General features: G+C 46.2%; 1 protein-coding gene across 1 annotated transcript; it reads right to left on the bottom strand.

Moving 5' to 3' along the window:
- Nucleotides 1-8297: 8297 nt before the first annotated feature.
- Nucleotides 8298-21281, bottom strand: ERRFI1 (ERBB receptor feedback inhibitor 1). Its single transcript, XM_080920757.1, has 4 exons — nucleotides 21107-21281; nucleotides 11768-11961; nucleotides 11595-11671; nucleotides 8298-10741 (listed from the first exon to the last, which is right to left on the bottom strand). Exons 2-4 carry the CDS (start codon nucleotides 11887-11889, stop codon nucleotides 9564-9566), a joined length of 1377 nt encoding a protein of 458 aa, XP_080776883.1. The 5' UTR covers nucleotides 11890-11961; nucleotides 21107-21281; the 3' UTR covers nucleotides 8298-9563.
- Nucleotides 21282-22849: the final 1568 nt, after the last annotated feature.

The raw sequence follows: 22849 nt of genomic DNA, 5'->3' as shown, positions 1-22849 counted from the left end.
GGTAACTGAGCATGTGGCTCTGCTGGTGGGTGGGCTAGCTTTGGCACTGGCACGCAACTTGCTTAAAAATCCAATAGTGGCTATCCTCTCTGCATGGGTCATGAAAGAAACATAGATTTGTTTATGACTGGGGGTGGGGACGATTTTGCTTTACTTATAGAAGGGACAGTGTTCCGGAGTTAGGAACAAGGCACTTGACTTGTAAGCAGTTAGGGTTCTGGGCAAACATGGTACCCACATGCCCTGGTGGTGTCAGAAGTAAACAGAGCTGGCGTCTCTATGAAAAAATACTATTTGGGGATTTTGTTATTCTCAGCCAACCTTGGAGTGTTTAAATGTTTTTTCTGAGAGAAGGTCTCATGTAGTCTAGGGTAGCCTTGAACTTCTGATCTTCCTGCTCTCACCTTCCAACTCTCTGAGTGTACCCTGGGTGTATATTGGTTGTGGGCAGGGTGGCTCATCTGACACACATTTCTCCACCTCTAGAATTTTAATGCCTATTTAATAGTACCAACAATGTCCCAAATCAATCAAATCTGTCCCCCCCCCCATTCTACAGAACGAATTTGTTCTTACTTTGCCCCTGGCTCTGCACTGCCACTGAATACCCTGTCCCCCAACTTCTTTTTGTTTGTTCTGCTGGGTTTCAGTTTGCGTTGGTCAGCTTTACATCACTGTGACATAATACCTGAGACAAGTGAGCTTATAAAGACTGGAGGTTGGGTCCCCAGGCTTGGGTCTATTCTTTTGGGCCTGAGGTGAGGTAGCTCATTATTGGAGGTAGTAGAAATCCACCTAGTTCATGGCTAGGACAAAGGGGGAATACATGGGTTCCATGCCCCTTTTCAGCAACACGGTCACCAATGACCGGAAAGACCTGCTACTCCACCACCTGCAATTCCTCCCCCCCCCCCCCCAGCAGCCACACTGGGGAACAGGCTGTAGCCACTGGGCCTGTGACCACCTGGCATTCCAGGTCTCTAGCAGGAGCAGTGTCGGGAAGCAGACTGGCATAGCTCTGAGGTCCTGGGGTGGGGGTTGAGAAGGCACACCTGTTATCCCTCAGTAGGGAGTTAAGAACCACCCCTGTGCCCCAAAAGACTGTACAAAGCAGGTCTGTGAGCCCAGTCTGGGTAGAGGCAGACCACCCAGTCTGATCCTCAGAACCCATATGGTAAAGGAGAAAACGGACTCACAGAAGTTGACCTCTGACCTCCACGAGTATATTATAGTTCGTGCACCCCCCCCCCCCATACACAAAATAAGTGAGTAGACATTGAACAAGAATAAATAAGGACTGGAAAATGCACTGACATTGACTAAGTACAAAATTTTCCATTCAAGCATGTATTTTCTCAGAACCTTGACGTCAGTCAGCGTCCTGTGCCCCCTGCTTACTGCGGCCTCTGCTCTTTCTCACACTGGAGACTTCACGCTCTTCTCATTGGTGGGGTGGGGTTTTTGGAAGATATATTAGGTGTGGCCTCGTTCTCCTGTATCTTCAGGTCTGGAAAATTTTATGTTTTATTTATTCTGTGCTACTGGAGACTGAACCCAGGGCTCTGATAAACACTAACCTATGTCCCCAGCCCCTTTTCCTATTTTTTATCAATGGGTTGTATATGTGTAAGGCTGGGCGCGTGTGTGTCCTGGTGCATGTGTAAAGGTTGAAGGACAACTTTTAGGAGCCAGTGCTTAGCTCCCATCTTGTTGAGGCAAGGTCTTTCTTGTTTGTGCCTAGCGCAGTGCCTCCGGCTGTCTGACCTGTGAACTTCAGGCAGCTCTAGAGCCCACCTCAGCACAGGAATGTATGCTTATTAGAGATTGATGCCGTCACATCTGGCTTTTTAATGTGTGTTCCAGGGATTGATCTGAGGCTATCAGGTTCTGTGGCAAATGCTTTTACCTGATCCCCACCCCCCCCACCATGTGTTCATTATTTCCTTTATGATGATGTTTCTCTCCGCTCAGAGTCTACCCCTTGGGTTTTTTACATTACGCTCTGTTCTTGTTTCATGGATAGACCGCTCTGTTTAACCTCTGAGGATTGTTGTTTTAGCGCCAGTGTCGGCCTTGTGGGATTTGGTTTTTGTTTGGTTGGTTTTTGGTTGTTTGTGTGCCAGTGCTGGCAACTGAACTGAGGGCCTCATAGATACTTGGCAAGTGCCCATCTCTGGTATGGCTTCTGGCTTTCCAGCTTCTTCCCTCCCTCCATTTTGTTTCTTTGTCCATGGAGATAAGGTCTAACTCTGTAGCCCAAGCTGGCCTTGAACTCAAGCTGATCTTTTCTCAGCCCCTCAAGTCCTGGGGTTACATGTGAGGTTGTAGGGTTACAGGTGAGGTCGTGGGGTTACATGTGAGGTCGTGGGGTTGCAGGTGAGGTCGTGGGGTTGCAGGTGAGGTCGTGGGGTTGCAGGTGAGGTCGTGGGGTTGCAGGTGACGTCCTGGGGTTGCAGGTGAGGTCGTGGGGTTGCAGGTGAGGTCGTGGGGTTGCAGGTGACGTCCTGGGGTTGCAGGTGACGTCCTGGGGTTGCAGGAGTGCACTGTCATGCCCAGCTTTTGTGCTTTTCTCGACATTAATTTTCCTTAAGTGCTTAGTGACTTGTAACTTTATATATAAAAAGATTGTGTTTGAAAACGTCTGCTCTCCTGTGGACCAGAGTTCCCATTTGATGAATCTGTCAGCCACGGCAGCAGAACTGTAGACTGGACAGGGCGTGGGCTAGGGGAAGACGGCTGAGGGCACACACACTGGCTAAAACAGTTGCTGGGGAGGGGCAGAACCTGCTGCTGGGGGAGGGGTCCTTCTGCTCGTTCTGTTTATAAATGCAGTATATTCTTCCTCTAAGAACTTGGCTTCCTTCATAGACAACATTCGAATTCTCTTCTGCCTGTCCTTTCCTTTGGGTTTATTTGTCCATCAGACCCCACTATCCACTCTCTGTCCTTCACAGAGCCTAAATCCCACAGGCACGGACCATTCCGGTGCCCACAGACACCACTGGGCTTTCCCTTCGTGGGTTATCCTTGCTTTCAGATTTCCATATTTAGCAGGCAGGACCCTCTGAGTGCAATCTGCACCATCCCCTATCTTCCCTTTCTGGCTGGGGACCCTGAGCCTGAGGTTGCTGCCTAAACCACTCTGAAAACGCGGTGCCTCGTTTTAGTTGGGATTCTTGTTTAGAGGGAACGTTCCCTAATGTGAGGATTTCTAGCCTCAGAAGGAAGTGAAAATGGGTCCTCAGAGGAGTGACTCAGGCAGCCTGGACCACCCCAGCACAGGCTGGTGTATGCACAGCACAGAGTTTTATGTGCACCTGAGGGTGTGGTGTTTATGTGTGATTCAGAAAGAATGAGTTTGTGCAGATGGGACTGTACACTGGGCATTGGGGTTGGAAAACGGTGTGAGGATGGAATTATATGTGCTGGGTGGGCGAGGGACCTCCTCTTATCTTTAGCAGGGTTGCTCATTGAAAGCTCTTTTTTTCTTTTGGTATAGTCACTAAAGGCACCAAGTCCTTAACTATACAATTTAAGAGGAAAAAAAGAATCCCTTGTGTGATGGCCCACACCCTGTGATCCTGAGAGTCTGCAGTAGAGGGGTTCATGTGTAGTGGCTCACACACCTGTCATCCTGACACTGGGAGTCTGCGGTAGGGAGTTCACCACAGAGTTTGAGGCCAGGATGAGTGCGGAATAAATTTGGGTTATTCTGGGCTGGAGTATGGACCTGCCTCAAAATAACAAATATTACAGGAATAGAAGCTTTCCATAAGCTGGGTATAGTGGTGTATGTCTTTAATCTCAGCACTCAGAAGGCAGAGGCAGGTGGATGGATCTTTGTGAGTTTGAGACCAGCTTGATCTATCTACCCAGTGAGTTCTATGACAGTGAGGGCTATACAGAGGCTTTTTCTTTTCTTTTCTTTTTTTGGTTTTAGTTTTTTGTCTCAAAAAAAAAACAAAAACAAAAAAACAAAAAAAAAAAAACAAAAAAAAAACAAAAAACAAAAACAAAACAAAACAAAACAAAAACCAAAAAAGAAATTTCCCACAGACTAGTACTTTAGGTTATAGAGAAAATAAATCCTTGAACGAGCTTTTTAGTAACAAAAACTAGTTTTAGAACCGTGTGTGAATGTGTGTGCATGCACACGTGCCGATGTGTTAGTCGAAGGACAACTGACTTCGCGGCGTTAGTTTCTTCCAGGAAGCACACTCAGGTCGCCAGGCTTGCTCATCCTTCCAGCCTGCCAGCCCTAAATTGGTCTCTGTTTGAGATCCTTGTCAATCTCGTTGCTAGGCGACAAATGGCAATCTACTATTGAAGTCTGGTGGATTTTTGCAAAGAGAACACTCAGGTTCATTACCAACTAAGTTGGGGAGAAAAAAAAAAAAGATTTTAAAAACAAAACCAAAACAGATCTGTTTGCTGTCCTGTTTTCCTTAAACGTTCAGCCCTCACTGTCTTTGTGGCTCAGAGTAGTTTTCATGGTGCACTGGCTGGCATTGGCACTGGAAACAGTGACAGGTCTCTTGAACCCAGGTCCTCATGAGCAGTATCCCTACCCCCTTGTGCTCCCCTTGAAAAGTTCTCTTCAGTCCTGGGGCCACCACACAGGACCTGGAGCTCCGGGTGCTTGGCAGACAGCAAGTCCCTGACAACTGTGAGCTGTTCACACTGAGACATCTACAGGCAAGTCAAATAGGCCAGAGCTCTGCCACATGAGCCACCCCTGAGACAATGCCATATTGTGTGGAGGAAAACACACCACCCTTAGCTTCCTACCAGGCCAGGTCAGTTTCTGACTATTCTTGGGGCACATGGGCAGGTCTGTAGGGAGATGACATAGTGTGGCAGTGCTTTCAGAGAGGGGCGTGATGAAATTGGAATGTGTGTCTGGACCTTGCTGCTCTAGGGGGCCTCTGTACGACCTTCAGTGACAGCTGACCTGTGTGCTACACCCCCTTCCCCCACACCCCCCCAGCACCCCCTCCTTCCCCGCCTGGGCTCAGGCCACCTGGGCTCCTGCAAACAGCAGACGTGTAATTAGAAGCTTCTGGGCTGGGCTGAGGCAGTACACAGGCAAGTCTGGTCCTGTGCTGGCCACCGTGGGTGCTTGTGCTACTGAGCGGGGCTGCATTACTCAGCCGGCTGCAGAAGCTGTCAGCTGGCTGCTGCTCAGCCAAGAACCCTGATCAGTGAGGGAGGAGAGACACTGTGTACAAGGACACTGGTTCATCCAAGAACATGAGGCCAGCCAGGAATTCAGAATAACAAAGTACAGCTTCCTGTGTGCTGTGCCTGAGGCGGTGCCATGGCTAGGCCAGAGGAAGGCTTGGCGCAGGCCAGAATGGCACGACCCATTCTGCCTTTCACAAGAGGGGAGTGGACAAGTCATGCTGTCCCGGGGGAAGGCGCTGGCTAACCCTCACGGTTGTGAAGAAATCCACGGGAGGCGTGTGATTAGATGTTTGCTAAGGAATGAAGGTGCTGCCTGGGTCTGTGGAGAGAATGCTGCACACATTCCTAAGCAGTTCCATTGAGCAGGAGCAGGAAGGGGGGCAGATATGCAGATCCCTGTGGGTGATTGCTACAGGCTTTGTGCTTGAGGTTCCCGGGTGTCTGAACTTACGGGGTGAGAGATGACAGCATTCGAGAGGCACGTTAGCTAAGCCTCTGCCTGACAGCAGCAGCTCCAAGACAGGTGCCAACTAGTGCTCTAAGCGCATTCCTTCCCATTCGTTCCCAGCCCCCCACTCCTTACCCAAAACTCCACCTGCTGCCATGGGGCGGTGACTTTTGAGTCACAAGGTTGCTCTGATGTAAGCCCAGGTACAGAGAAACATACACAAGTATGCTTGCTGAGACTCCAAGTACTCATCTCTTTGGAAAGCTGAGGGGAGCTTGTTCAAACGTGTGGTAGTGGCAGATTCCTCGTGGCTCAGGGACAAGTATCCTGAAGTTGAATGCGTACAGGTGAAAAGAAAGTGAGCAAGCTCACATCCTCACAAGCAGCGCCAGGCACACCGGAGTGTTCGCGCAGTTGCAAGGTAGTAAGAGGTGAGGCCAACAGTGTAGACAAATTCTGCTCTCTTCCCCTTCACCCCTCAGAGCCCCAAAAGAATGGAATGACTCATACCGCGAGGAGCAAAGGCGCCAGAACGTTCTGTCAAATGACCTACACTACAAAGAAAACAAGTCAAGTGCGTTTTCAGTTTGAAGAAAACGTATTGAAAGTAAGGGCAAGAATACTCGAGGCTTGAGAGCTCAATCAAAGGTGAACATTTGTCTCTTGGCTTTTTCTCACTTCAGGTGAGGAACCTCAAGGCTCTGGCTCTGTGGAGGCTTTATTAAGTCTTCCCAAGAATCGAGACGACTCTGGAGCCAGCGTAGGGTCCACCTTGTCAAGCATGAACCCTGCTTGTCTTTGCACAACAGCTTCCTAAGTTTCATTAGCCTGACAGAATGGCCAAATCAGTTTCTAGTTTTAAAATGTGTGACTGAGCATCAGTGTACATCTGAACAAAACATTATACAACAATCGTGCGGATATCAACTTCCCATTTTGATAATTACATAAGATTACACAGGACTGTAAAGGTGGCTCAGCTGTTAGAGTACTGGCTGCTCTTCCAGAGGACCCAGGTTCAGATCCCAGCACCCACATGGTAGCTCACAGCTGTCAGTAGCCGTGGTCCCACACCATCTTTGGGCCTCTGTGGGCACCAGGTACTGCACAACACCCAGACATATAAAATAGTTGGAAAAAAAAGAACTTGTTTCTGTGTGGGCTGGGGGGCAGGCGGGCTCCGGGGTGTTTCAGCAGTGTGCTATTGGCATGGTAGCTGAGTACATTTCTTTGGCCAGGAAAAACTACGAAAAGTATATCCCAGAAGTTCAAGAAAAAAGCAGAAAAATGAGACTGGATGGAACTAAAGTTAAGTACCCAAGGATCCCTGTGCCAGGCAATGCTTAGTACTAGGACATGGGAGGTCCCAGCTCACAAGAGCTATGGCTTGTCTTGGAAGAAGGGCGGTGCAGGCTGCTCTCATAGTGTGGAGCCTGCCTGTCATTCCCACAACTCTGGAAGCCATGAATCCCCCCCCCCCCCCCCCCCCCCCGTCACTCTGGTGCCAGTTTTGGGCCCTGGCCTGTAGCTTTTAGCGTTTCTGCTAATTTCACTTCTCTGAAATGTTTTCCACACAACAGCCACTGTCATCTTTCCTAAAACAAATCACATCGTGTTCCTCTCCCACTTAGGATCTCTGAGTTGCACCCACTGCCCTTTTCCATTGCTCAGCCTACTCGCCTGTGGCCTTCAGCTTCTGGAACAGGCCCAGCTTCTTCTTGCTTCCTGGCCTCAGACTTGCCTTCCTCTAACATACCTTCTAAGCCACTACCTACCTCCAACTCTTAACATAATCTTGAGTTAAGATGCCCTTCATTTGTCTGCTGAATACCTTCTTAACACTTCCGAATCATACTGCTGTGGGCTCTCTTCGTCCCAGATCCAACATGTGGCTGCCACTCAACAAATACCTGTTAATGAATTCCCAAGCAAGAGTGACACACAGGGCTACCCGCTCTTGCCATTGCAGCCCAGCAGTCTGCAGGGCTCTCTGTGATGCCTGGCAATGGGGATTAAGGCCTCAAGCAAGCAGTGAAGGCCACAAAGGACCCAGAGTAATCCAGACTTAGTCCTAACGCTTAAGCAGTCTGTACACTGAATCTTCCTGTTTACAGACCGCACAGCCGTGGCCCTCCTCACATTAATGTTTCCACAGAAGCACCAGAACCAAGTTTATACAGTTGTTCCAGGTAAGAGCAAAAGGCTTGATTTTACCACACATTTTGAGACAGGGATTCATGTGGCCAAGGGTAACCCCCAAATACCATATGAAACCAAAGACGACCTTGAACTCCTGATTCTGAGCTTCTGTCTCCCAAGTGCTGGGCTTACAGGCATGTATTGCCATGCCCAGTTTATATTACTAGGGATCAAATCCAGGGTTTGTGTGCTAGGCAAGCACTTTAACAACTGAGCCAAGTCTTCAGCCCCCATACATTTTTATAATACCCAAGGAAAGTTGCTCAAATTGTCATTTAGAAATCTACAATAAGTTTCAACATGTATTAGCCTCAAACACTCTTCTGTCACGCTTTAAAAATAATACCAATTGCTTGGGACATAAGAGTTTAGACAAGACACATTATTAACTGTCATAAATAAGTAATATAACTTTATTAAAATGAAAAGACAATATTCAAAATAATGCAACAAAATGAACAAATCCTTTGTCCAATACTGTACACAGTGCGGAGATCAGTGCATTTTTCTAAAGCATGTTTTAACCTTCATTTAGTTCATACTAAAATAAAGTAAGCTTTAAATAGCTCAAATAATGTCATTCAGCAGTTTAAACTGAACAGCTTGTTGGGACATGGCAGCAGTGTCCCTCTGTTAGCAAGCACCTTCTCTTTGTGCTTATCTATACAAGATAAACAATCAGAGGATGTAAAAGTCGAACACAAGCTACATATCTCACTGAATCTCAGGGCAGTGAAGCAGCTAGCTGTGAGTTTCCAAAGCAGGAAGATGCTGAAGTGACCTCTGGCATTAAGACATTCTGTGCTATTGGTCAGAAGTGTTTCACTTAAAAAGCAAACAATCCCCAGGAAATACTGAATAGGAACCAGCAACACAAGACCAGCTTGTGTTGTACTTTATTAAGTCTAAAAAAACAATAAAAACGTACCATACATCCCCACACAGTAACTCTCAATCATATGCTAATCACCGCACTAGTCTCTAAGACTCACACCCCAAACACTGATGGCCAGCACAGCTCCACTGCGCTCCATTGAGAGCCTCTGCTACAACAGGCCATTTCAGTGGCTGGGAAAATGCTATTCACCCATTCTGTCCATTTCCAAGATATGAGACATACATAGGTGGCGACATGGTCCAGAAACTGCTGTCCTCTCAACAAGCCAAAACCCCAGAGCGGCAAGTATTAGGCCATAGAATCATTTCAACAAGATGTTACAGGCCTGGCGAAGAACACGCCCTGTCGTGTATGGAGAAGACTGCTGGCGGGGAAGGGGAAGAAAAACTAGATAGCAGGCCTGAATGCCAGGAATCTTTATAAATTTATAATCTGATCTAACAATACTGCTTTCCCCCATTTGCTCAGTCTCCACACTATCCGGAGCTGCTCCTCCAGCTTGTTTGCACTGTTGAATATAGATTACTCCAAGAGGGACTAATTGGTTATCCTGCAGCTATGGTCTATGGTTACACCGCACGTTTATACATAGGTATATAATGTAGTCAAATGTAAAAGTTTCCCCGTTCTTCCCTCCCCTCTAGCACATCTTTAAATCATAGACTTTTTTCTCAAGGACTCCCAGCATAACAGCACCTCATAACAGCTCTAAGCCTTCTCATTAAGGCAGAGTCCAACACTTCATTGCCACTTGACATAGTTCTATGAACCTCAAATTGGAAAATCGGGAGCCATCTGTTCCATGTAACTTCTGTTGAACCACAACCCCCATATTTATGGAGAAACCACGTAGGATAGGTGTTTGCGCTTCCCGTGGCTACCCACATCCATTTTCATTCTGGAGGCCAGCTTTTCTGTGGCAGAGGCCATACCACAGGCAGCAGGTAATGGCTGGATTTGGGTGCTTGGGTTTGCTTCTTCTGCTTCCCTAAAATACTTTTCGTATTTGTCCAGGTATGGTGGTCTCTCAGGTAGTAGGTAATAATGCGTGGAGCTAACCTTCTTCCCATTTTCAATAATGGGCAGGATGCAAGGAACCTTGTTGGCAGATCCTTCGCTGCTCTGTCTCTGAAGGGCTTTGCTGCTGACATACTTGGGGTCAGGAGCAAAGCTCTGTGTTGGGGGCATGACCCCATTGAGGTAAGACGGAAGGCTTTTAGGACTTGGGGTACGGGAGTTACTCCGAGACAAAGGTTCTCTCGGGGGGACTTTGGGAGGCCTATCTTCATCACTGTATGTGTTGGAGGTCACTTCTGCTGACCACCTTCTGTAGTCTGGCTTTGCTGGCCTAGGAGGTATCGGAACCCTGGGAGGGATCTCAGGCTTGTCTTCATCTGAGCTAGGAGAAGCTCTGTGTGTGCAGCTAGATATCCGGATGGCTGGCTTGTTAAATGACCCAGCTGGCCCTGAGTGAGACCTCCTTAATCTGCGATGGCTTTGAGGTGGGGGAGGATTTGGATCTGGAACAACTCTGTTCTGGTCAGATGCACAGCTAAGATCTGCCACAGAAACAGCTGGGCTGTCAAAGTATGCATAGTTGATCTGTCCACATCCACGGAAGCTTCGCCTGCCAGGAACAGCGTATTTGAAATCAGAAGGAACACAGTCTTCTAAAAGTAAGTCCTTATCTGAGCTGGTTAGATACTCTACCTCACAGTCGGCGTCATCCACACACAGGTCTTCAGAGATGGGCAGTGGTGGGAGCGGTCGAGAACCCCGATCACACAATGCTGCACAGGTGAAAGGGGAAGGGCAGCTTTTAACAGGTGTAAGTGGAGGTGTGGGAGTGCAGACCCCATCCACTGAGAGTTTCTTAAAACCACACATAACTTGATCCTCTTCACACTGTCCCAAGCTTTCACTTGGTGAGATAACAGGGGGCAAGCTTGACTTTGGAGATGGACCACATTCGGAAAAGTGGCTGCTCCCTGGAGCAGACCGAGAAGCACATCCTGAAACAACAAGCGATGCTCATCAAGGACTGTTCTCACTCTCCTCGTCCTTCACCCCGTGAGAGCCCAGGTTCTCTGTTCAAGTCAGGGAAACACCTTACTGGTGTAACCCGGAGGACACCCATGCAACCACCACAGGTATAATTAGAGCCAGAGTAGGGGAACACACGTGATCTGGTTCAAAGAACAAATTATCTCTGCCATCTCCCTTGGACATGTGCTTGGCATACACCCACACGTCCCAGGCAAGTTCTGTGACGTGTACGAAATTCACAGGAGATGAACAGTGTGCAATTTACACGAGTGCCATGCTACAGCAAGCTTACGACATGCAACAATACAAGGCATGCCGGCGTGAGTAAGATGAGGTGAGGGCCTTCCTGCCAGCGTATCACAAGTGAGTGAATGAACTCACTTGAAATATGAACACCTGATAAAAAGCTCTTGACAAAAATCCAAGGGACATAATGTTCAAGTTAAAAGAGCCGCAGAGTTTTCTAAGTGATTACCACGTGACTACTTGCACCTATTGCTTTCAAATGTGCATTCAGTACTAGTAATACACAAGACAGATACTGCCCAGGGTTGTTTAAAGTTAAGTCTGCATCACACCTGAGTGTGAATTCATTTTTGATGTGGAGAAATCATAGTTCCATAGTTCTGTTTATGAATCAATGGCTCAGGTAGTAAAGAGTAAGAATTATCCTCCGAATAATTGCCGCTAGGTGTCAGAATATTGTTGGAAACTGCTTAAGGTTTCCTCTAAGAAAACCTAAGGTTGCCTGCTTGAGGACAGGGCAAAGCTGATCAGAGGCCAGCCTCTTTCCATGCTATTCCAGACTTTTATACATACCAACAGTTGTTAGGTGCTCCTGAGCAGGCGAGTTCAGATTGTAGGCCATGGTTATTGGATCAATATTTAAAAAGTTACTGAAAGCAAAGGAAAACATGTTGGTCAAGTGTTGGAAAGTCCTATCACTGCAGTTACCAGGGATGTACAGGGCAGAGGGCACACGCTTGACTTACTTCTCAAACTCACTTCCACTGCTCCAGCAGGTCTTCATATTCCCCAAGGCCTGGCCATTGTGGAGAAATCCAGTTTTTAATGGAACTCGAACATCCTGAGCAGCAACTCCTGCTGTTGACATTGTGCCCACTCTGGGATGCCTACAAATCTGTGAAGCCCAGGTATTTTTAAGTCAACCAGTAGCTTTCATTCCCTGGGGAAATCAAGAACAAATGAGAGAATTACCAACATAATTCACAAGTAGGACAGTCTATATTGTAGCATAAGTAACTAGATAGAAAAACTTGGTTGTAGACTTTTTCCTAATTTTTCTCATAAGGATACTTAAAATGTAGCCAGCAAAAACAATTTGTTTTGGTAAATGCTAACCTGACACTTGAAAGGTTTTTCACAAAATAAGAATCCACTGCCAGAAAAGCCAACCCTTGCTACAGAGCTTACCAGTTGCACAACAAATCACAACTGCTTTCCAAAGCACACAAACCTCCCTCCAGCCCACTAAACTGACCTATGGCATGGCGGTACCAAGAAGGAAACACAGTGGATCCTACCCATTTTCCCCAAGCTTAAAAAGGAATTTCAAGCTAGACAAGGTGGTGCATGGCTGCAATCCTAGCTCTTTCAAGGCTGAGGCAGGAGGATGGAGGTCCAAGGCCTGCTTGGACTACATAGCAAGGCCTGCCTTACCCTCACTGATCCCCCTGAAAACAAACAAAGCCCAGAAATTTTAGGAAGTAAGGTGCCCCACAAGCCGAGCTGTCCTTCACTAGAGACCACTCAGATGTTCCAGCACTGGAACCTACCTCCCTATAGCCCAACATTTGGATTCTCTATTTCAGGGCTAGTTACAGAAGACATATTCTACAGGTATTGCTTTCTCAAAAAAGATAGTCATATATGTGAATACAAATTTCTATTATCTTGTAAAAATCAAGTTCTGCAAGATTACTAGCTTCAGTGTCAGCTTTGGCTAGCTGCCTCCCTTTCAAAGACAAACTTAAGGGACATTGTTTATATTCTCCCTTGTGAAATACGCAGTAATTTATGTCCTGCTCCCTATTAGGCGTGGATTACAAAGGCAAATATATTTTCTTAAACTAGTAGCTCTTCAACTTTAGAAATCCCCTCGTACCACATGTCTCAGGTCTGGAGTTCCACATGCTCATTCTACTTTTACTTTTACGATTCAGTACTCTGCAGGTCCTAAAAACTCCAACTCTGCTGACTTCCACAGTCGCATGCATTTAGGAAGCGAGGCCTTTCTCCTCTAGACAGCAGGATGTCATCTGTTGGCTGCCCAGAACACAGACCCCTTTGAGATCTCCACACATATTGTCTACACAACTCTTTTTGCCATTAAATACTTGCAGATCTACCAAGTGCTGACATAGTTTGGGACTGAGCATGGGACTAGAACCAGTCTGTGCTGGAGAGGCTACACAGATAGTTCTTATTGATCAGCAACTAAACGTCCACTACTTACAAATCTCAGGCCTAATAAACTGAGGCTTCAGAACAAGTGGCTGTGGGTCCTAAGCACTTTTTAATCACAGACACCTGGCTCAGTAAGTGAACGATTGCTGTCCACTGAAGGTAACTATGTGGGAGGCATAGGGGTTATTTTTTAATCTAATCTAAAAAATACCCCTTAGATGTTTACAAAGCCAACTGTCCTGATAAACAAGGCAGTTATTTTATGACAGGCTTACAAAATTATTTCAAAGAATCAACTCTTATTTTTTTTTTAAACCAGTCTCTCAAAGATATATAATGAAATCTGTCACTTAAACCTCAGTATTGGGAGGTCTTTGAGTCTTTGTTTTTAGATTACTGAAATGAAACAGATGTGTTATTTACCATTAAGTAATTTAAACACCACATTTAAAAAAGGCTAGCCTCTCCCCATGTACGCTTAGCCAGGATGTACCAAGCCTTTTCTAAACATTCTTGAACACCGAGAGGCTACAGAGAAAGGATCTGTGGTAATATGAAAATGAAAGGCAGGATGGGGAGATGGGAAGCCGGCTGTGCTGCGGGGGATGCGGGAGGCCCAGCCCCCACCTGTAGGCAAGCCAACAGTACTACTCGTAATTACTGTGTCAGCCTCCTGTCATCTACATCTTAGCTTTCAACAAGTGATTGTGCAACTATCGCCTCTGCTCAAGTTGCCTTGGAATACTAAACTTACATTTCAGTAGTCACTTAAAATTATTTGTATGTTTTAGAAAAAGTTATTTTTTTATTCATTGTTTCCATCACCTACTTGTTAGCTTTCTTAAGGAAAAAAAATTTTTTTTAGTATGAAAAGAATTGTGTTCACTAAGCCAGCTCACTTCTGACCACAATAGTGCCTTTGTGTATTCATAGAAGGTGACCTGCCTCTAAATTTCAATGGGGAATTGTGAATGGGCCATGTTATGAAACTATCTGAACTTCCTACTTGCTTGCATGGCAGAAGCAAGGAGGGCAGTCTAACTGCTGTGCTCTCATCGTTTGGAAAATAACTTGAGGCTGTAAACCTAAAAGAGCAACATGCCACAGGTTTAAGGTTTAGACACACATGCATTCTTCTCTCATCCCCACCCCCTGACATTAGCCAAGGTTATGCTAGATAGCTATTTGAAAGTCTTCTACCTCACTTCAAAAGATAAAACATCCAAACCAGTATTCAGGTTGTATAATCCTGGTGGAGGCAGAGAAATCACTCTGGCCAAATTTAAGCTAATAAATAAAGCAACATGTTTTCTTCAAGTGAAATTTGACTAATGCAGTGTTTAAAACTTCATCCAAGACCCTATAACTAAAACTAGTTCTAATTTTCAATTCATAAAGAAAATAACTGCAAATATACATTTATGTATGAATATCAATATCTAAAAGTACAAGATGTTATTCTGATATTAATGGAAGAACATCACAATAAATGTTGATAAACGTAGCACAGTATAAACCAGGACCCAACAACCTTGGGTATAACAATTTACATAATCATGGAACAATTTTAATATTAAGTGAGCCAAAATGCAGCTAAATACCAGTACCTCATTTCTGCTAATAGTGCTATATTTTTCTTAATTTTAAGATTTTGCTCTTAAAATCTTTTAAATTCATTTCTATGGCTTCAAATCCACAGACCATTCCTAAATAGGTAAATGCAACCTGACTTCCACTTTGCATTTCTTATTGTCTAGTGATTATCTTTCCACCTGGATGGGCCTCTGGTATCTCAAAAGCTACAAATCCAATTCCTTCAGTCTCTTCTTAACTTACCTCCCACCCCTTCTTGACCCAGGAGGATCACACTTCCTGGGCACCACTGTAAGCCTCAGTTAAAGCCAATATACATTCAAGTGCCAACCTCCAGACATAGTTTGTAAACTTCTCAGACCTCTCTTCCTTCTACTGGTTCCAATTTCTAGTCTGAAAATATTTAAACCATGCTACAGCCAACAGGATCAAATCAATATTCCTCAATAGCCACCCCAAAAAAGAACCTGTAAAGGCTTCTAAAAGCTCCTTGACTGGCACAAAAGACCTTCACAATGGGCCCTTCCTTAACCTGCCCTTTTCAGCTCTAGCTTTTTCTAAGCTTTAAGGCTAGTTCTCACACTGCTCCCTCAACAAGCCCCTCCTCCTTTTATTAAAGGCTAGAGTCATGTCTCTCAGTTTCTAGCTATTCCAGGTTCTTCTCCTACCCTCCAAATTTGGTCTGGTGCCTGACATTTTCCCCCTGTAGATACAGGCATATTTACTTCTAATATATTAACTGAACATTGGGAAAACAGCCGCCATCCCATGTTTCAAAATGTGATTACATGAGATTCTCCCCAAGCTAAAGAGGAGAGCTAAGGGAAAAAGCACAAATTTGTTCAGGGACCAACTCTGTATGTACTGTATGTAGAGTGAATATCCTAAATTCACCTCTGGTTCCTACGTGACAGTATGTGGACTGAGTAAAACTGTTAGCGTCGATGGTTATTGGCCCGACTTTTTAATGGCTTATTGCTATAGACCCAAAAGAGTCTTTTCTTATGGACTATTCCTTTGGACTTGTAATCTATCTTGGTTTTGTTGCTACTTTAAGGTTACTTTTAAAAATAAAAAAAGTCACAAAATACCAAGAGCACACTGCACGCTTTCTAAGGTGAACTCACATGCTTTTATCTTGAAAATACTCACTTTGAAACTGCTTTAACATACAAAGCTAGGCTGCCTTAAAGCAGTAACCTAGATATGCTTACCTTGCCTCAAGATCTCATTAACACATCTCAGGAGCAATCCATGAGAGGAGGAGGGGCACATTTTTGTCTTACAACTCATCCAGTTCTGCCCAGTGCTTCCTTATTTAAGAGTGTGATGTAATTTCCTTCTTTCAATCTGGTTCTAGAACCTGATTTTTGTTTATTCAGAGTGATAAATGGTCTTTCCAGTTGCATTTAACAATTACCTACCTACCTCCTTCCATAATCAGGGAAGTCATATCTGCAGCGAGATTTATCAAGAGAAACTGGCTGGAAACACTGGCACACTTCCTGACTTTGGATCCTCCTTGACTGGAAATCAGTTTTATGGACTTGTATTAATAGAGAGATGACTTATCTACCCGCATGCTCAGCGTCATCATGTCACACAGGAGCTCAGATGATGGAGCACACCACACACTAGTCAATGCCTGACACATTTTGGCTGTAAATAATGGACATGTGTCTTCCTGGCTTGTGGAAGTTAAGGTAACAAGCTGTTAAATACAGCAAAGACTATTTTGCATCACTGAATCAAGCAGGTGGTATAATCTGCATTCATTCACTGAAAGCAAAAGGACGTTTGCACAGATATTTCAAGAGCAAAGGCCTGAATTCAGTGTTTCAGATTTCATTTTAAAAGCCATGGTCTGGGGATAGGGAAAGAAAGGCAGGTTAAGGAAACTTCTTGTTATATGTTTACCATAAAAAAGCAGAACTTGCCTTTATATTAGATGCATGAATGACTTCTAAAACAAAATGCAACTGTGACAGCTTCAGCAAATATTCAATAAATGCTGTCCAAAAGGATGCAATGAAAGGAGGGTCTGTGTGTTCTCACCTCCACTCTAGAGGACCCACACATGCCTTCAATGTGCACCCCACACACTGACCCACTTACAGGTGGGGGAAACAGAGTCCACAAGGAAAAGAACTTACCACCAGACTGTCAAAAGCCAAATGATAGAACTTCTTTAGTAAGTCAGAAAACTCCTAGCTGAGCACTTTAAGAAATAGCAAGCTAGTGGAAGCCCCATTAGTTCTACTGTCTCAATAGGCCTGTGCTTCAGTTTGTCCCTCCGGATAGATTTCAGGGTGATACAATACAAGCAGGGCAACAGCGTGGTATTGTTCTGTTGGTATTTTTCCTACAGAGCACAACAGTCAACAGCACCGTCCAGACACAGGCGAGCACAAGGGATGGGAGAGCGTTTCCTTCCGACATATGCAATACACTGGACCTGTGAAAGATGTGTGGATTCTGTTGTAATCTTAATGACAATGACCACAATGGACTAATGATGGGAAGTGAGTCTTTAAAACATCAAGTTTATTTAACAAGCATTTAAAATAACCCAATGGACAACTCCAGATTGTTAAAAATTAACACATAGGCGATGATAGCAACATTCACAGGATACCGTCTGTCAGGAAGGTTTTTCTGTGTTTTATCCTGGTACCAACCCTGTAAGGTGGGTGGGAAACCATTACTACTTTCAGTGACAGATGAGCTTCTGAAACTTGATCCAACTCAGCCCTGGTGAGCCACAGCGATCCAAGGCTTGCTTCAGGAAGCCTGGCTTAAGTTCAGGCTCCCCATCATCTCACAGCCTCTGAGTCTCTCAGGCTCTTCAACTTGGATGGAATAAAATGACTTAAGATACACACTAGACTCCTGAATAAGGCAGGTACGCTTTTTAGGGGGATTCTATTTGGTCATAGTTTTTCCTTGGGTAGCCTGTAGTCTATGAAAGTTCCCATTTCGCTTCCTCACATTGTCCTACTATATCAGTTATAAACTTGGCCTAGATATCTAAAATGGGCAAGGTATAAATTAATCTTCTATGACTGACTGTAATAACTCTTTTGATGCTCTTCATCTTTACTGACACAATGATGCCCCACCAGGATGGAATCTTATACATAGTATTTGATATGTTTATGGTATGATTACTACATATATCCAAGAGGCTGCCTTTAAACACTCACAGCATGGATGCCAATGGTAACGTTGCTCTATCATAAAACCTGGAATTCAGCAGTAGAATTATCTGTAAAGCACTCTCTTATATACTACCTCCCTTGATCCCCACACATCCCTGTAAGAGGAGGCAGGGATTATAATCTCCATTTTGCTTTAAGGAAATGAAGTGAGCCAAGACACCCTGCTCTGAAGCACAGGGCTGTTCTGCACTGTGAGCCAGGCGGCGCTCTCCTCACCCACTTCATCACCCCTCCTTTCTAGCATTTTAGGCAATAGTCTTGGTTTTCCTAACATTCTTGCTTACCTAAAATAATGTTCCTATAAAAAGGAGGCATACTTAAGACCTATGTGCTAGCGAACTGCAGACACAGGAGCTGGGACTCAGCTTTTTTCAGGTCAAATCCTAAGAGAGCAAAGATTATTTTCACAAATGCATATGGAATGCCTCTTCTGGACTAGATACATCAGGTGAAAAAAAAAAAGGTTGTTGCCTGATAAAGCTACCTAGTGAGGATAGGGATAATCTCAGATGGGGATAGCTCTCAAGGCAATATGCGCAGGGCGAAGTGGCAGGCTAGGGAGGTGGAGAGCTTATTTACACAGGTGGTCAGGGGAGGCCACTTTCACAACTGCTTTCCCAGAAAGGCTTTCTCTTTGTAGGTCTAGCTGTCCTGAAATCCATCTGTAGGCCAGGCTCACCTCAGAACTTAAGAGATCTGCCTGCCTCTGCCTAGTGCTGTTGGTAGGATTAAAGACACGTGCCATAGTACTACTGGTTTCTTAAAGAACACAGAGCCAGCCAATAAACGAGGCAGGAAAAGACCACTTGGACTAAGACCTGTAACTTGTGAAGTTTCTTCTTAGCTCTGGGTTGTGAATAAGAGCTTTGGAACAGTAACTTCTAGTCCTAACCATCCTATTTTCAAACTGAAAAAGGCTTTAATCCCATATTTTAAAGATACATATATATATATATGAATACATATGAATATATATATTCACCAAGGCCTGGAAAATTAGTCATTTTGCAATACTCCCACCCCAATATTACAGTACAAAGAAACTAACATGTCAACGAGGACTCCAAATCTCGCCTTTTGAAGTTTGAATCCCACACTTTTTCCTTAACACCAATTCTGTTAAACTAGTAACTTACAGTTTAGACCCTGAAGTTCACCAGTTTTATTCACATCAAGTTTAAACTGTGAATAATGCCAGAACACCACAGCTGGGTTGTGTTTATCTAGTTACTGTACATGTCCTGGCCAACTGCCTGCCAAGGATGCTGTGTGTATCTGGATGGTGAGGTACCACTTCATATTTATGGAGATTAGGAGCGGAGCTGCTTCTCTGGTAGAGGGAGCCTGGGACATTCAAATTCCGAGAATTACCCTGGGCACCACCTTTCCCTCCTCTGCTCACCTTTCTAAAGCAACCTGGCATAGGTATGCTGACAATCAGGTCAGCTGCAAGCTGTAGAGTGCACCTGTAATTTAGGGAACTTGCTTTTAAAAGCTACTATTAGTATGAGCAGAAAGGCAGCATCACCTAGTTCAACTTCGGAGAAGTGGCAATAAAGAGTTTCATACAACAAACCACCTAGAGACTACAAGATAATTAAGTCACACAAAAGGCTCACCAGTATCTACTAGGAACCCAAAATAGGCTATCCAACTCGTTAAAAAACAAATTCTACCTCTCAAAAATTATCAAAATTACCAAACCTTATCAGTGCCGGGGCCAATCTTGCTAAGCCTTAAAACGTAAACCGTGATTTCCTGCATTTATTTAATCAACATTAAGTATGTGCAAGGCTGTGTAAAATAAAGGCTGTTGAAGACAGGCCCTGCTCTTAAGGAGTTTACCATTTGATTTATTTGCCAAGATACAGATTTACAGTTTGAGATTTTTACCACCTATCAGCAAATGTCCACCAGAGCCCAGGGGAGGGAGTGAAGGCAACGCCAGATAGCGTCCATTCTCTTTTTAAAAAATCTTCATGTATTTCCTCTCAGACCTGATCATATCCACAAAGGGATGGAGCGACAATCAGCCAGAGTTGACAGGTTAGCAAGAAACCAGTGTTTTTTTTTGTTTTTTGTCTCTACAAAATTTGCTCTTTTGTGACTATATATATTTAGACTATCTTTTTTTTTTAAGGCAAGAGCCAACAGTGAACGCAAAAATGTTCCAGTTTCCATAGATGCATATCCACGGCACCTGCACAGACTTAAGGAATTATAACTCCCACCCCCTTTTTTTCCAGGAGGTTTAAAAAAAAAAAAAAGCAATTTATACCTCACCTTTCTTCACCCCTGACAGTTGCCTGGAAACCAGTCCTGCCCTACCTGTGCTGCAGGTGTACCTCCCGTCACATCTCTTTTAAAGCCACAGTCTCTATTCTTACTACACTTAAGTTTATGACTAACAATCTATTCACATTTTTATCAGGTAGGAGACTGGTTTCTTTCAAGCAATGATGAAATCCTAATAAAGACCGAGGAAGCACCCATCCAGCACCGCCACTCACGGTTAATTTGAACAAAGATACGATACACATATAAATACAGAATACTGCCAAGGAGCCTTGGCGTTTGAACAGTTCTGTCTGCATTTTCTGTAATGTTTAAGTCATTTAAGGCAAAGAGTCTTGTTTCTGGGGAGGAAAAGGCCACGGAACAACTCGGATGAATTAAAAATAATAATAAAGGGGAGGAGATGACCTTCGTTGCCGAGTCGCACCTAGACTCAAAAAACTAGTACCAACCAGGGACTAGCATTCTCCGAGCCCGCCCGCAACAGCTTCTCGCAGAAGCTTTCCGGGCCGGACCGACGGAAGATGGAGGGGGCCCGCAGCAGCCCCGCCGCATCCCCCGGCCGCAGCTGCGCCGGGAAGACCCTGGAGCCGCCGCTCCGGAGCCACAGGCTGTGGAGACGTGTCGTGTGCGCACGGGTGCATGGCCCCGGCGGGAAGCCGAGGGCGCTCGCGGCTGCTCACGCGCCCCGGCCCATCCCCAGAAGCTGCGCGCCCGCGGCTCCCGCTCCAGCCCGCCGCCCGCCCGGGCCCTCCGCGCCCCCACCCCGCGGCTCCCGACGCCCGCCAGGCCCCTTACCCCAGGGGAGCGGGGCCCCGCGGCGCCCTCCCGCGCATGTCCGTCCCGGCTGGCTCAGCGCCGCCGGCGCAGGGGCCCGAGCATCGCGCAGGCGCCTCGCCGCTCTCTTGCCCTCTCTCTGCTCGCTCGCAGGCTGTGCTCGCCCTCGCCCTCGCTCGCACACCGCTCTGCTCTCGCTCCCTGCCTCGCAGTCGGCCGCCGACGCCGGCGCGGCCGACGCCCGTATTTATAAGGTGAGGGAACAACGTGACGTCGATGCCCGCCGCCCCGCCTCCTCCGCCCAGCCAATCCGGGCGGCGGGCCCCTTAAAGGGGCGATGCCGCGACCGAAGCGTTTGCATGGGGCCCGCCGGGCGGCGCTGGCAGCCTCGTCTCCTGAGGGGACGTTTCTGTCTGGGCTGCCTCTGTGCGAGCTGCCTAGCCTAAGGACACCGAGATTTCTTCAGAAGGCTGTGAGCGGCCCCTGCTTCCAGCCCCGGGGAGGGAAGTGACACTGTGATGCACTTGGGCCCAAAAAGCCCAGGGAAATTGGGGAGGAGAGGGGCACCCGAGGTATAGCAAGGGACGGTCGAGGGATGGCGAGAAGAGTGATGAACGGAGGGGGACAGTGGGAGACAACGAGGGACTGCTGTGATGATGCGAGGCGTGAAGAATGGCAGGGCGCTACAGCCAGGGATGGACCATGAAGAAAGTGGGGTCTGGGAGAGGGGAGAGAACTGAGGGGGCAGTGAGGGTCAGCATGCGTCTGAAGACAGGAAGGGACAGTGAGTGCCTGGCTAAGGACAATGAGGGATGGAGGGGGCGGTGAGTAGTCGCCTGAGCCACTGCAGGACTGATATGGGTAGTTAAGGGACGGTGTGGGAAATGGGGGAGGGGGTTGGATGGGCGAGGGACAGCACGGGAAGGCGAAGGACAAAGGGGACGGGGCAGTGGGCCATGCTGTGTGGGCAGGATCAGGGAGGCCTCACTCCAGGCTCCTCCACTTGGCTTGGCTGATCCTGGCCCCCAGCCCTCTTGGCTTACCTGTCAAAGTGCTGTTCTCCATGGCTCTTGACCCCAGGGTGGCCGCTGATGCCCAAGGACGAAACGCCATCAAGTCTGCAGGGAGGAGGGTTCTTGGGGCAGAAATCCGGTGATGCAACTTAGGTTTATAGTTTAACCGTAAAATAAATAATACAGTGATAAACCAAGAGTAGTTCGAGAAAAAAAGCAAACAGACAGAAGCCCTCCAGTTTGAACTAATACAAATACCCCTAATGGCGCTCCACAAGCGTAGAGAGCACAGACCTGTGGCTGACCTCTGTGGTCCGCACACAGAGTCCTTCCTGCACTTGAGTGTCTGATAGTTATATGCTTAGCACGACCTAATTGAGCCAGTTTAACATATGGAATGAGGTGCTGGCCTCATTATCTGGTTAACGATTAACTTTGTGCCCCACGAACCAAGTTGCTTCTTCCAGTGTTGATTTACATTCTTTCTCATTGAACTCAAAGGCCCCCAAAGGCCCCAGTTTTAAATTCAAGGCCTGAAGCCCGCCCCCCCCCACCCCCGGTCTTGAAAAAGAAAACTGTGAAGTATTCCTTTGCCTGTTCTCAGTGGCAGGCTGCCCAGATGTTAGAACGCTCAGCCCCACTTTCTGATGGTCCCTACTGGCCTCAAGGGGCTGCCGGGTTGCTTCCACACCCACGCTCCTAGGTAGTCAATTCTCCCATTATTTATTTATTTATTTATTTATTTATTTAT

This window comes from Micromys minutus (assembly GCF_963924665.1).
Source record: "Micromys minutus genome assembly, chromosome: 9".
Lineage (NCBI taxonomy): Eukaryota > Metazoa > Chordata > Mammalia > Rodentia > Muridae > Micromys > Micromys minutus.
The sequence above is the reverse complement of the archived record's forward strand: the minus strand, read 5'-3'. Positions and strand labels throughout refer to the sequence as shown.